The 13,228-nt window shown below is 36.5% G+C and overlaps 2 protein-coding genes across 2 annotated transcripts; both read left to right on the plus strand.

Annotated features, from left to right (window-relative positions):
• The first annotated feature begins 2,860 nt into the window (after window positions 1-2,860).
• On the plus strand, window positions 2,861-7,026 carry LOC121265542. Its single transcript, XM_041169214.1, has 4 exons — window positions 2,861-3,459; window positions 4,031-4,689; window positions 5,481-5,671; window positions 6,445-7,026. Exons 1-4 carry the CDS (start codon window positions 2,970-2,972, stop codon window positions 6,818-6,820), a joined length of 1,716 nt encoding a protein of 571 aa, XP_041025148.1. The 5' UTR covers window positions 2,861-2,969; the 3' UTR covers window positions 6,821-7,026.
• Window positions 7,027-10,421: 3,395 nt separating this feature from the next.
• Window positions 10,422-12,366, plus strand: LOC121249039 (calmodulin-like protein 8). Its single transcript, XM_041147682.1, has 4 exons — window positions 10,422-10,653; window positions 10,840-10,997; window positions 11,225-11,305; window positions 11,960-12,366. The coding sequence occupies exons 1-4, from the start codon at window positions 10,563-10,565 to the stop codon at window positions 12,095-12,097; spliced, it is 468 nt and encodes a 155-aa protein (XP_041003616.1). The 5' UTR covers window positions 10,422-10,562; the 3' UTR covers window positions 12,098-12,366.
• Window positions 12,367-13,228: the final 862 nt, after the last annotated feature.

A 13,228-nucleotide genomic window follows, 5' to 3' on the forward strand; every position in this document is an offset into this window, starting at 1 on the left:
TGTAGGCTAAGCAAATTGTCTCACTGGCTTGTATTAATCTGACAATTTGAATTTGAAAACAAACTTATTGACTGTTTTCTGTCCTTGTTTGCACATCATGACTTTCATCGATTACAGTACTTAGGGTGGTTATCTGATGATTCTGATCCCTCTCTTAATTCCTATTTTCCCTTCCTTTGTCCTGCGGTCATTTTGGGACTAAAGATGCCATCACGATTATGTAGAGACATCGTCGATCCGGCCGCTAGACATTCATCTGTTGACAAAAATTATTGTGCGGATACAATAATTTGAAATTTTTTTAAATTAAATGCAATTTTGAAGTGTGTAGGACACTATCTTTAATGTGATAATTGTTCTCACTCAAAAGAGTTTGCTACTCAGTTACAAGCAATTTACCTCCAGAATACAACAAATTTATCAATTACAGATAGTACTTTTAAAGTTTTTATTTAAGAGTTTATCTACAAAATTGTGTAAATGACTGAAAATATAAGACAATAGAATGTATAAATTCGTGGGTCTCATTCTAAATGGAGAATGAAGTGACACTATGTGAAAAATTATAACTCTCAACTTGTGATTTTTCAACTGGTAGTTATAGTTAAAATGTCATGTTGTTTCATTTAGAGACCAAAGAACATGACTAGTCGAGTGGTTGGACACCTCTCTTTTACAAGAGATGTTATTGGTTCAAAGCACCTATTCAACATTTCAGTTGAATTTATTTTGAAACATTGCACTCATCCAAATGGATCTTCACACAGGCCGGTTCGGCCCACGCCATACATTGTGTCTGTTCGCCCCATGTATGGTGTCTCTTTGGCCCATGTGTGGCACCTCTTCGGCCCAAGCACCATGTCTCTGTCTCTTTGGCCTAAAATTGTGCCTCTTTGGGCTTGGCCCACATGCGCCCCTTGGGCTATTTCATAGCCTTGTTAAAATTAAAACATCAAAGTGTAGCCATGATGTTTGAACACATACCCTTTCATTTGAAACAACACATTCTTACCATTGAATCAATACATTTTTTTTGAGATAGTACTTCACGAAAATAAATAATAACTCACATTTAATAAATTTAATATTACAATCTATAATAAATATAAAAATTTCCCACTTAGATTGCGATATTAAATTTTTAGTCAAACACTGATATCGTCATGCATACAAGAAGATATCTTTCAACTTAAACCTTCAATTAGTGTAAGTATCTCAAATTCTTAACAAAGTCAATAGTGGCATAGGCTTAAACCAAGACTTTATACGTCAAGAACGGAAATACCACACACATGATTCCATCCAATTTTAGCGAGATAACTCACCAATCATTCGCACTAATCCACGTGTTTCATCCTGACATTCATGAACATTTACAAAAGTAAACCTTAAACTTTTACTAGAAGTTGTTCACACCTCTTATGTTCACATATGTAAAGTTCATTTTGTGTCTTTATCACTTCATACACTTACAACTATTGAACTTCACTAATAGTATAATACTAATCCTACATTTAGCGTAACAACCAACACTGACCATCCTAGAAAGGTTTATCACATTAAATTAAATTTCAATGCTATCACAACCACATAAATGTAATTTGTTATGACTCATTAAACCTTAGACTATTTATTAATAGTGTAAGCTTGTGTTCCTATTATAGGTGATCTTTTTTAAAAGAAAGGTTTCAAACTCATTCCACTAGATGTACTATTCATCAAATCTCTTGCGAGTCCCTTTGTGAAAGGACCCACTAAGTTTTTACTTGACCGCATATATACAATAGTAATAATACCACCACTTATTAATTGTTTAACATATTCATGTCTCAATCTAATATGTCTAAATTTTTCATTATAGACTTTACTATAAGCCTTAGACATAGTAGCTTCACTATCATTGTGCAAAAAAATGGTTAACATCGGTTATGGCCATAACTTTATGTCAAATAACAAATTCCTCAGCCATTATGTCTCTTTGTTAGCTGCCGCCAAAGCTACAAATTCAAATTCTATTGTAAAATGTGAAATAAACATATATTTCTTAGAAGCTCATGAAACAACTTCACTACCAAGGGTGAAAACCCAACCAAACCACGTAGCCTCATTATTACTAGTACTAATAATTCAACTAGCATCATAATATCCTTATAGTACAACAAGAAAATTAATATAATACAATTCTAACGAATTAGTTCTTTTAAAGTTGGCAAGCATGATGGTGTGTTAAAATTGGAAGTTTGTACACACACATATAAGCATTATTTATAGATAATTATATATATAATTTCAGTGTTATAATAAGCTGCGAGATCCTCTTCATTTGTTGTTTTCCCCTATCAAGGCTGGAAGAGTTTGTTCTGATTAACGGAGTTTGTTCTGGAAGAGTTTATTAATCAATGGAGTTCAATCCAATGGTGTGCAGTCCAAATGGTCTTATCGAGTGCTCCCTAGAATTACAAATTAAGGCTAGCCATATTTATTTACCGCCACGTGACCCCATACGATGTGATAAGAAAATTTATTCATCATATGATAAATTTATAAATAAAATATAATAAATAATTTCTAATTATTTAATAAATATAATAAAAATTAAAATAATGACTAACATTTCTCTTTCGGATCTGCTTTTCTTCTCGCGAGAAGAGAAGTCACATATCTTAATTACACGTGTCCACACAACAAGGTTCACCTATCTTCGTCGGCACAAAAAAACAGAAAAAAAGTAAATCCAGTACGTGTTCTTGTGGCCCAAATGCCCAACAACATCAAAACAGCATCGCAACCTTCCTTGAATCACACGAAAAATCTCTCTTTACGAAGCCCATCTACATTACTTATAGTAGCACCCATGACCCAGCCTGAGCTCACCACCCTCCATTTCAAGAAGTCCAAAAATCCCACCGCTAGGCGACATTCTCCATCACTCGCCTTTCACACTCGTCACTTGCTCCCTTTCTGTAACAATGGCGTCCCATCTCGGCGTCAATCCACGCGTCGCGCACCTCCATCCATACAAGCACGAGTACAGGCACCCTTTTCATCAATTACCGGCACTTGAGAAAGTGCTACTGGTTCAGGGAGCAAGAAAGAGGAGCGGAGGAGGACGGTTGAGAGCTAAGGTTCCTGATGGCGGGGACTCGTACTTGGACATGTGGAAGAATGCAGTGGATAGAGAGAGGAAGGCCATCGACTTCCAGAAGATCGTCGAGACCTCCGCTGGGACTGATAATCGGAGCTCGGAGGAATTCGAGAAGAAGAGCGTGGAGTTCCAGAAGATTCTGGAAGTCCCCAGGGAGGAACGGGATCGGGTCCAGCGAATGCAAGTGATCGATCGGGCGGCCGCAGCCATTGCCGCGGCACGCTCGATTCTTGAGGAGACCGGGTCTACGTCGCAGGGCGGGAGCTCCGGCGATTTCGGGACTTCGGGGGTGAGTGGCGATGCTAATCAAGAAGGTAATCGGACTTCCCGTTGAGTGTTTCGTTTTTGAATTTTAAGTCTGAACTTGGATTGGTGCGAGGAATTGTTTAATTATGTCTTTCTAATTAGGAATTTTTCAAATGGGACCCGAGTATTCGAGGTCAAGTAATAACATTAGAAATTTGTGGGTAATATATCATCGTTAGCGCTTGGTCAGTGTAAGTGTATGTATGAACATATTTTATCAAGGCCATGCTTCCGATAATGTTCTTCATCATTAACTCATTCCGTAAAAATGTAAGTTGACAACATGGTGATATTTGGTTGTTGGAGATAATAAGAAATTGAACATTGGTGAGAAGCAATACTTACAATAAATATATAAAAATAAAATGAAAGAATATTAGAGGCACATTTGGGTTGGTCTGTAATTGGATCACCCTACATGTTGTCCTATTTGTGACTCATGTTGACACTCTCTCCTTTATAAAAAAAAAAAAAAAAAAAACAATGATTTCATAAAGAAAGACTTGAAGCCAGTGTTCTTGTGCTAACATTTGAGCCAATGTTCTTCATAATGCAAATTGTTCCTTTCAATTTAACCAGGTACTCGGGGTAGGAGCATATTTGTGTCTCGAGCAGAAAGTTCTGGAAGTGGAACTCCTGGTCCAGATTTTTGGTCGTGGTCACCTCCTGTGGATGGTGATAGAAGCTCAGATGGTGTTAATGACACGTTGATAGCTGGACTATCTTCTGTGTATCCAATTCCAACCAACCCGATTGTTGAGAAAGAACGGTCTGTGGGGTTTCTCTCAATCCCATTTGAGAGTAAACTCTCTGAAAACAGCCACAACCCTCCTCTTCCACCCCTTCAGTCATTGATTGAGGTTGAGAAAGTTGAAGCCTCTGAGTCTGGTCTGGTGACACCTTCCTTAAAAGAGGAACAGGAACTTGGCTTTCAATTTTTTGCACATGCGGCAGAAGCAGCTCATGCTCTTGATAAGGTGGATGAGCCTGCATCCCATGGAGTGAGTCCTGATGGGTCAAAGTGGTGGAAGGAGACAGGAGTTGAGCAAAGACCTGATGGTGTGATTTGCAGGTGGACAATGTCCAGGGGTGTTAGTGCTGACCAAGGTGTTGAGTGGCAAGAGAAGTTCTGGGAGGCTGCTGACGAGTTTGGCTGCAAGGAACTTGGTTCAGAAAAATCTGGACGTGATGCAACAGGAAATGTTTGGCGCGAATATTGGAGAGAATCAATGTGGCAGGTTAGAAAGAATCTCTTTTTTTTTTTTTTTTGATACATGGGGGAGGGTGGATTCGATCCTTGGTTCTCTTAGTGAGAAACCAAGGTATTGCCAATTGGTCCAAAGGATCTCGGCGAAAGAATCTCTTCTTGAACCACGACTCTCTTACAAATTTAGGATTATTCAAATTGAATTTGCCTGTCTGATTTATGGCAGCGAGGTAACCCTAGTTTGTGTTAGATGATGGCTCCAGTGGGTTACCTTGCAACAATATGTAGCTTAATCAAACTGTAGGCTACATCAGTTGTTTCAAGTACCATGAGAAGCATGCAATAGGGATTGAATTGAGGCCATTGGTATATAGTGCAGCGTTGCAAATTTAGTATTTGTACAAATCAACATGTGAGGGGACCCCAATTAGCTGATGAGCCAACCCAAACTTTAATTTAAATCAATACTTAGCTGAGTTGAGTTGATTATAGCTTTAATTGGTGGCTCATACTGCATGATTATTTGCTGCCTTCACTAACATTGAACCTAGTAGAACCTGTTGAAAGGTTTTTAATATTATTTGCTACCATCTCTAGAGATATTTTTTTGTGGGTTTTTACTTTTGTTCTTCACTTTTTCCATTTTTTTTATTTTCTTTAAATTTCAACAATATAAGTTGCATGGACAGATTTCTTCTGTTGTTCCCTATTTTTTCTGCAGTCTAAAAGATAAAACTGTTTTGATGCTTATGTTTGTATATTTCCTTTTGATTCTGGCAAAATAGAGTGGAGAGAACTGAATCTTGATTTTAATTTGTGCAGGATAGTGGGCTTGTTCACCTTGAGAAAACTGCAGACAAGTGGGGAAAGAATGGAAAAGGTGATGAATGGCAAGAGAAATGGTGGGAACATTACAGTGCCTCTGGCCAAGCAGAAAAATGGGCACACAAGTGGTGCAGCATTGATCCGAACACACAGCTGGAGGCTGGACATGCCCATGTTTGGCATGAAAGGTATTGAACCTCATGTTTAAATTGCATAAAATTTGATACTCTAGTTCTCTAAACTTGCATTTATAAAAATGACAATCCTAGAGTGGCCATAGACATTTTGACCCGTTGAAGATTCTTTGGAGATAAAAGTAAATAGCATTTGGATGAAATTTAGAAACCACTGTTAGTTTGCACAACTTAAAAACCATGTACTTGACAGCGAATAGTATAATTTGCCCTACTTTTATTTTATTAAATTTCTGAGAATTTGAACTGTTGGAGTAGCATTTTTTTGGAGTTGGTTCTTTTGGGGGGATCCAGAAGAGCATTCTAAATAGAGGTTGTTTCGATTACTTCTTTAGAGGGTGCAACATGGAAGATGGCCGGGTTAAATAGTTACAACCTTCATTCCTTGAGATGTAGTCACATTTCTCATATGTCATGTTTCATGTTGTCTTCCTATCCTGTCAAATTCTCTGTGATACCCCATTCTGATAAGTGATAAGGGTAGGTGGTGTATGAGATCCTACATTGCTTGGGAAGGAGAAGTTCTTGCTCTTTATAATGTTCCGATGGGGCTTCAATTGTATCATTGACTGGTCCTTTTGGAGTATGGGCTCTTTGGCTTGGGCCTTCTATAGGGGTGTTACGCTCTCATATAAGGAGTTTATAGTAGCTCGCTAATTCAAAATCTGCCAACATATGGTTACCTCTCAAAGATCACAACTTGTTTTGCTAATTTCCAGGTAAAATTGTTCCCAGATTTATACGTGGTCTTTTGATACAATTGACAGGTGGGGCGAGACTTATGATGGACGTGGTGGCAGCATGAAATACACTGACAAATGGGCTGAACGTTGTGAGGGTGATGGTTGGACAAAGTGGGGTGACAAATGGGATGAAAACTTTGATCCCAATGGTCATGGTGTCAAACAGGGAGAGACTTGGTGGGAAGGCCAGTACGATGAGAGGTGGAATCGAACATGGGGTGAGCGCCACAATGGCTCTGGATGGGTTCACAAGTATGGGAAGAGCAGCAGTGGAGAGCACTGGGACACTCACGTGCAACAAGATACATGGTATGAAAGATACCCTCACTACGGTTTTTATCACTGCTATGATAACTCTGTCCAGCTGCGGGAAGTTCGGAATCCATCTGAGCTGTCATAAACTATATACTTCATTTTATTTTGTTATTAGCATTACTAGTTTATGGAATTACCTTTGTTGCTGCAAAGGATGGCAGTATATGTTATATGGTTCATGGTTCCTCCGTACATATGTTCATCATAAGTCACAGATCCCTTTCCCTATATGGTCACGCTATGAGGTGCTCTAACTTCCTTGTCAATACGGGTTTTGAACCCCTGTGATCTACTTTGTAAGTTTGCAACCCACTTTACTCGTTAATAATAGCTAATCTTGTTTTGCAAGAGAAAAAACTCTGTTAATGATGTAGCTGTGGGTATTAATTCTGGTTCAAAGAAACAAACAAGTGAGGCTGAAACTAAGAGCTCGATTTATTTTATCCAAAGTGTAAATATTTATTCACAGTCCCCTTTGTACATAACTCAGAATAACAAAGATTGATATAAAAAATATACTGACAGAACCAGCAAGATTCAAAGTAATAAAAATCTCCTAACAGAATAAAAAAATAACAAGAAAACAGAACAATATCAAGAATAATAATCAAAGAAATAAAGAATAAAAGAATAAAAAGAAATAAAGAATCAACACAACAGATTTACGTGATTCGATCCTAATGGTCTACGTCCACGGTAGGAATGGCTTCAGAGCTTTATTAATAATCGATGTCCTTTACAGAGAAGCTTCAGAACCACACATATTTACAAAGCCCTCATCTCACAACAGAAAATCGCACAGATTTTCTTCTAAAAGTGAAACCCTAAGCAATACCCTAGGTTATTCATTATTTGTTCTCTCTCTCTCTCTTAGCCTCTCAAAGCCGGAATGACAAACACAATGAATTAGGGTTACACATATCGGGTTAGCAATGAATATATATGATGAAACAGATGCCAACGCGTGTCATGATCCTGCAGCATGAGTTTGATTCCTTTCTGGTGCCAGCTTACGAGTCACGTGATCAACCAGCTCAATGTATTAATCTCCAAAGATATCAGAATCAACCACTTGTCCACCATTCAAAGGTCATGACAAAGAGGATCAGAGATTAAAAACAAATAATAAATGTATTGACATAACATTTACACAAAGGATGGGATAGGAATTGAGTATAAGTTTAATCCAATCAACAATGGTTACTGAATTTTGGATGATTGTGCAACAGTAGTGGTTGCCATTCGACATAAGATGAGTAAAATGAAATTCAATGAAAAACGGCAGAGTTGATGAAAAGATAGTGAATCAGGAGGGTAAATGGTATAGAAATATACACCATACCATTTTCCATTTTAGTAATTGGATGGTGTAGTGTGTCAATATGATCTTTTGAGGGGTGAGGTTTAAAATGCTTGGTAGTTGAAGGGTACAAAATGTATTTTATGTTCTTGTGAAAGGATGATATTTTTTCGAAGAATATAAATAAAAAGTAATTTTAAAACCCCAGGTAATTTCGAGGAATACATTGCATTGATCATTTCTAGAGTTTTTTTTTTTTTTGAAGAAAAAGGAAGTAATTTGAAAGGGTCAAACAATTTAGAAAGTTTCAAGGTTTCAGGTATTAGGAATGGTATGCGCTTCCAAGTATTGGGGTCAATAATTGTTTATGCATGCAAGAGGTTTCGATTTTGCAATATGAGCTAAGCACTGATGTAAATAACTTAAGGATGTCGATGTTTGATAAAGTATATGACTTAGTAAATGATGAAGTATGCATGAAGATGATAGTCCTATAATTATATCCCCATTTTTTGGTAGATGACTTCAGTGTAATTACATTTCCTTAAAGTGTGCAATCAAACATGATTATACTGTGTGCATCAATGATCTTGTAACTTGATGGAATTTGTCTATCTTTTTTATTTATCTATCTATTTTTATTAGTGAGGGATAAAAAATGCAGCAGATGATGAAATATGTATTCATCCTAGCCAATTTATCATACCAAGGGAACTTTTAATTTTCATTCATCATCAAGGAACGAGGGAAGCCATTTTCATAGATGGTTGGGGTCCTCCCTTCTTTTCTTGTTAGTCCATTTATTTGTCAATCATTTGATGTTATGCCAGACCAGAAGATGAAGATGAATGGATGAAAAGACAACAAAGAAAAATCTCATCTCTGTAAATCTAGAAGAAAACTTGTATTGCTGACTGCTCATACTGCAACAATTCAGCTTTTGCCAATGAAAAGTGGTCGTTCAAAAGATGATGTGTTTTTCACGTCCTGCGACAGAATGTTCCCCAGAGCGTAAACGCCATGGCCCGGGATTTGAGATTTTCATTACCAGATTATAAATTTTCTTAACATTTCACCTAACTTTGTTGATTTACAACGACCCAGAGACCTTCTTCAAGCTTGTAAAATGTGTGAGAAGCAGACTTGTACAAACCCAAACCTTTGAACCGTTTAAATGTTGCTGGTCAATACCTCTGATTCCCAGTCTCCTTTTTGAAGGTTGACACTTGAAACTTGAAAGTCCTGTTTATGAACCACAACTCTGCAACTTGTGGTCATGGCCTGTCCGTTGTCAGAGAAGATAATCGAGAACTAATTGACTGTGTCAAAACTAAATTATACCCTAATCACTCCCTCCAAAACCATTGCACCACGGCAACGTTTCATCGAATCCGAATGAGAGGAGGGATGTGGCTAACCCAATCAATAGCTGCAATAACATAAAAAAGGAAACCGCGTGGACAGCCAAGCACATTAATATCATTTGTCTGTACCATTTATGAAGGAAATAGAGATTCCCCCACCTATCATTTGCGATTCTAGTTTATTGGAAGATTTCCTTATCAGAGCTCTAGCAGTTAATTTACCTTGCGATTAGAAAAACTCATGATGAGTTTCAATTAAGATTCTCTTTAATTACTTGATTGAATTAAATGATCTAGACATGGTATTAAATGGTTATTCAGAGTCTACACTACTCAAGGACAACATTAAATATTATAAGGTCCACATGATATATTTATTTATTTTTTAATTTAGACAATCCAATTCAACCAGATGATTTTCGAGAATTTTTCTTCGATGGAATCAAGTTTTTGAAATTTATTTTTGCAATAAATTTAAATCTAGCTGTTAAATCTGGAAGTATTAATTTAAAATTAGTGCAAAACATATTTAAAAATTGTAAATAAGGTTTTGTACATCATACTCCGTTATAGAAGCGCGTAGAGAGTGCTTGACAAAGTATAAAAATTGGATATGATATTAAGCTCTCATCTCGTGCAATCAACGCAGCGTGCTCTCTGGGGCTTGGAATTTTGAAAGCGAAGAACACTTCTCCCCATACCATCTCTCTCAGTCCATCTTACTTTTTGAATGCTATTTGTCTCCTAAACACCAAACCCTTACAGCTGTCCAAAATTTATTATAATATAAATTATTAATAAATATACAGAAAAATCAGATAAAACTTTTAACTAATTAATAATTATTTTGTGTTTAATTAATTCCCTCGCAGAATGAAGTCCAATATGTAGAATGAAACATAATTACGATACTCTCGTGCAATAATAATAAAGCAAAAGTCTATAACTCCAAACTATAGTCACCATGCACCTTATAAATTTGACTCTTAATGTTGGACCTTCTTTAATATTGATTTGAAAAGAAGTTGCGAAACCCTTACCGTACCAAAGTTCTACTTAAAGCCCCACCTAAGCTTCAGCTATACTCAACATACTCTCTCTCTCTCTCTCTCTCTCTCTCGATTCCTTTGTGTGTAAGGTTCTTAGAGCGTTCTTGAGATTCAATGGCAAACACCATCGCAGAGCATGTTCTGAGTGAGGAACAGATTGTCGAGTTTAAAGAAGCCTTTGGCCTATTCGACAAAGATGGAGATGGTGAGCATTTCTTCCCCCTTATGCTTATCGTTTATGGGTCTACCTTGTTTATAATTAATTATAAGCACTTTATGATTCACTAGCTATATATATATATATATATATATATATATAGTCTATATTTACAACAGGTTTTCAAGAATATGTATCTAAATATTCATGTTGTGGTTGCATTTGATCGTGTAGGTTGCATTACCGTTGAAGAACTGGCGACTGTTATCCGGTCACTGGATCAAAATCCGACCGAGGAGGAGCTTCAGGATATGATAAGCGAAGTTGATGCCGATGGAAATGGGACTATAGAGTTTGCAGAATTCCTCAACTTAATGGCCAAGAAAATGAAGGTAACGGATTATATATAGTTACGGCCTTAACTCTACCAATGTACACCCCCGTTAACCAGACATGTCATGTCAATATGTCGAAACACAAAAAGGGAAAATTAATGATTTTGAAAATTTTCATTTTTATGATGTTTTTGTACTTGCTTGCTTATCCACCCCACCAAACAATAAACATAGTTTAGTCATCAATCTTGATTAAGGTTGGATATGTTTGTGCTCTTTTATAGGAGACTGATGCAGAGGAGGAGCTGAAGGAGGCTTTCAAAGTTTTTGACAAGGACCAAAATGGCTATATATCAGCTACTGAGGTAAGTCGGCTTGCCCCTTGTCATTCACTTCACACCAAGTGAATGCATATCTTTATGAAAGTGAAAGTGAGAACCTCATTTTTGCTACAAAACTGAAACTTTTGTTCTGTGTCCTCGCCGTGTGTGTTGACCTCCACAGCTTGAGAATTTCTGACATTCAGAATACAGCTAAGCCTATGATATTGTACCAATACAAGTCTACATCTGTGACCCACAGACACATCATTGAAAAATAATGTTCTTTCATGGAGAAATAAGTGAAGGTTCAGCTGAATTCTAACATTAGAAATCAGACACTGCAGGGATCATAGACACGGATCTCTATGGTTTGGTCGTGTCTGATCAGGGCCTCAGTGGTGAAATGATTAATGCTATAATGTATTACATGGACAATCATGCGTAATAGGCTAAAAATGTTTTTATGCAAGCATTTCACATGTTCCACCCAGTTTACATTAATTTATGTGGGGGCGGGGGGGTATCAAAATGACAGTACCTGCAGGCAGTACATCGATCTCTGCATGCAATGAACATTAGCACATTTTAATTAGAAATGCAATGCATCTATATATATATGTTTGACAACCGGGTCCCAAGAGAATCTAACTGCCTAAAACAACTAAACTGTGGTTCTTTGTAATTTCTTCTGTGCAGTTAAGGCATGTAATGATCAATCTGGGTGAAAAATTGACTGATGAAGAGGTGGAGCAGATGATCAGGGAGGCAGACCTGGATGGTGATGGACAAGTCAACTACGAAGAATTTGTCAAAATGATGATGACCATCGGATAAGCACCTCCTCGATCGACAATATATGATTGAAGAAATTTCTTATTCAAATTCATTAATTTTCAACCTCATTTCCTCCAAATTAAGATCAATAAGCGTGATTAATTAGTAGTCCTCATGTTCTTGTCGTACGTTGTAGTAGTTTTATGATGTGTCAATGACCCAAAATTATTAGAATGACTACATGGACAATCATTACCATTTGAACAATATTAATGTTGTCATGTGCGTCAAGTGTTCAGAAAAAAAAAAACCTGGAAAAATTTATATTAGTTATGTTCTTTATTTTTATTTAATTAATTTCCTTATCCTCCAACTCATTGGTACGTAGCCGGTGTACTGATATGAAATTAATTTCCCAACTTTTAGTTCTAAAGTTTGAATTTGACAGATCAATGGTTTTGAAATGCATGCATATTAACAACACATGCATAGTACTGCTCTGTGGGAAAGCTGGATCAGATCATAGGTTCAGTTGTCTCTTTCATGTTAACGTGTTGAGATTTTTTCATATTATATATATATATATATATATATATATATATATATATATTTGGTGATAACATTGTCTCATGTTCCAATTTATGGACATAGAAGTCCACTCTTGCAAAGTCTGAAAAACCGCGTTGAAGCATTGGTTTTCTTTTTTAGATGCGCGTAAGAAAAGAATGGAGGCATGCATGCACATCATCTATCTCTCTCATGTATACGAACACACGCATTCCCATTGGTTTCTCTTTGATCAGCTAGCGAATGCGTGTTTTGCACAGTTTGAGAAAGGTTTTCAAACGTTGAGACATGATCAAGAGATTGTGATGGTTTAGAATTAGCACTCGCTTTGTCCCAATGGAAATTTACAAGTAATATTACGTAATTCATCGAGGCTTGATTTGTTTTCGTAAACAATCTCATCTTATCTAATTATTACAATTTTTTTCAACTTTAAAACAAAATACAAAAAAACAATACAACTTTTTCAAATCTTAAAATAAAAAATAATATTAAATAATATTTTATTTAATTTTCATATCATTTCATCTAATCTGTATAATCAAATAAGGACAAAAACAAAATAAATATAAGAAAAAAGTAGATTTGAGAAATCACAATTTTACATCTTTGAATTATTAATAT

This window comes from Juglans microcarpa x Juglans regia, chromosome 1D (assembly GCF_004785595.1).
Source record: "Juglans microcarpa x Juglans regia isolate MS1-56 chromosome 1D, Jm3101_v1.0, whole genome shotgun sequence".
NCBI lineage: Eukaryota > Viridiplantae > Streptophyta > Magnoliopsida > Fagales > Juglandaceae > Juglans > Juglans microcarpa x Juglans regia.

Coding starts and splice junctions, on each gene's coding strand:
- LOC121265542 (XM_041169214.1), top strand. CDS start 2,970: ATGGCGTCCCATCTCGGCGTCAATCCACGCGTCGCGCACCTCCATCCA. Junction 4,690..5,480: donor GGAGAGAATCAATGTGGCAG/GTTAGAAAGAAT, acceptor TAATTTGTGCAG/GATAGTGGGCTTGTTCACCT. Junction 5,672..6,444: donor GCCCATGTTTGGCATGAAAG/GTATTGAACCTC, acceptor TACAATTGACAG/GTGGGGCGAGACTTATGATG.
- LOC121249039 (XM_041147682.1), top strand. CDS start 10,563: ATGGCAAACACCATCGCAGAGCATGTTCTGAGTGAGGAACAGATTGTC. Junction 10,654..10,839: donor ATTCGACAAAGATGGAGATG/GTGAGCATTTCT, acceptor TTGATCGTGTAG/GTTGCATTACCGTTGAAGAA. Junction 11,306..11,959: donor GCTATATATCAGCTACTGAG/GTAAGTCGGCTT, acceptor TCTTCTGTGCAG/TTAAGGCATGTAATGATCAA.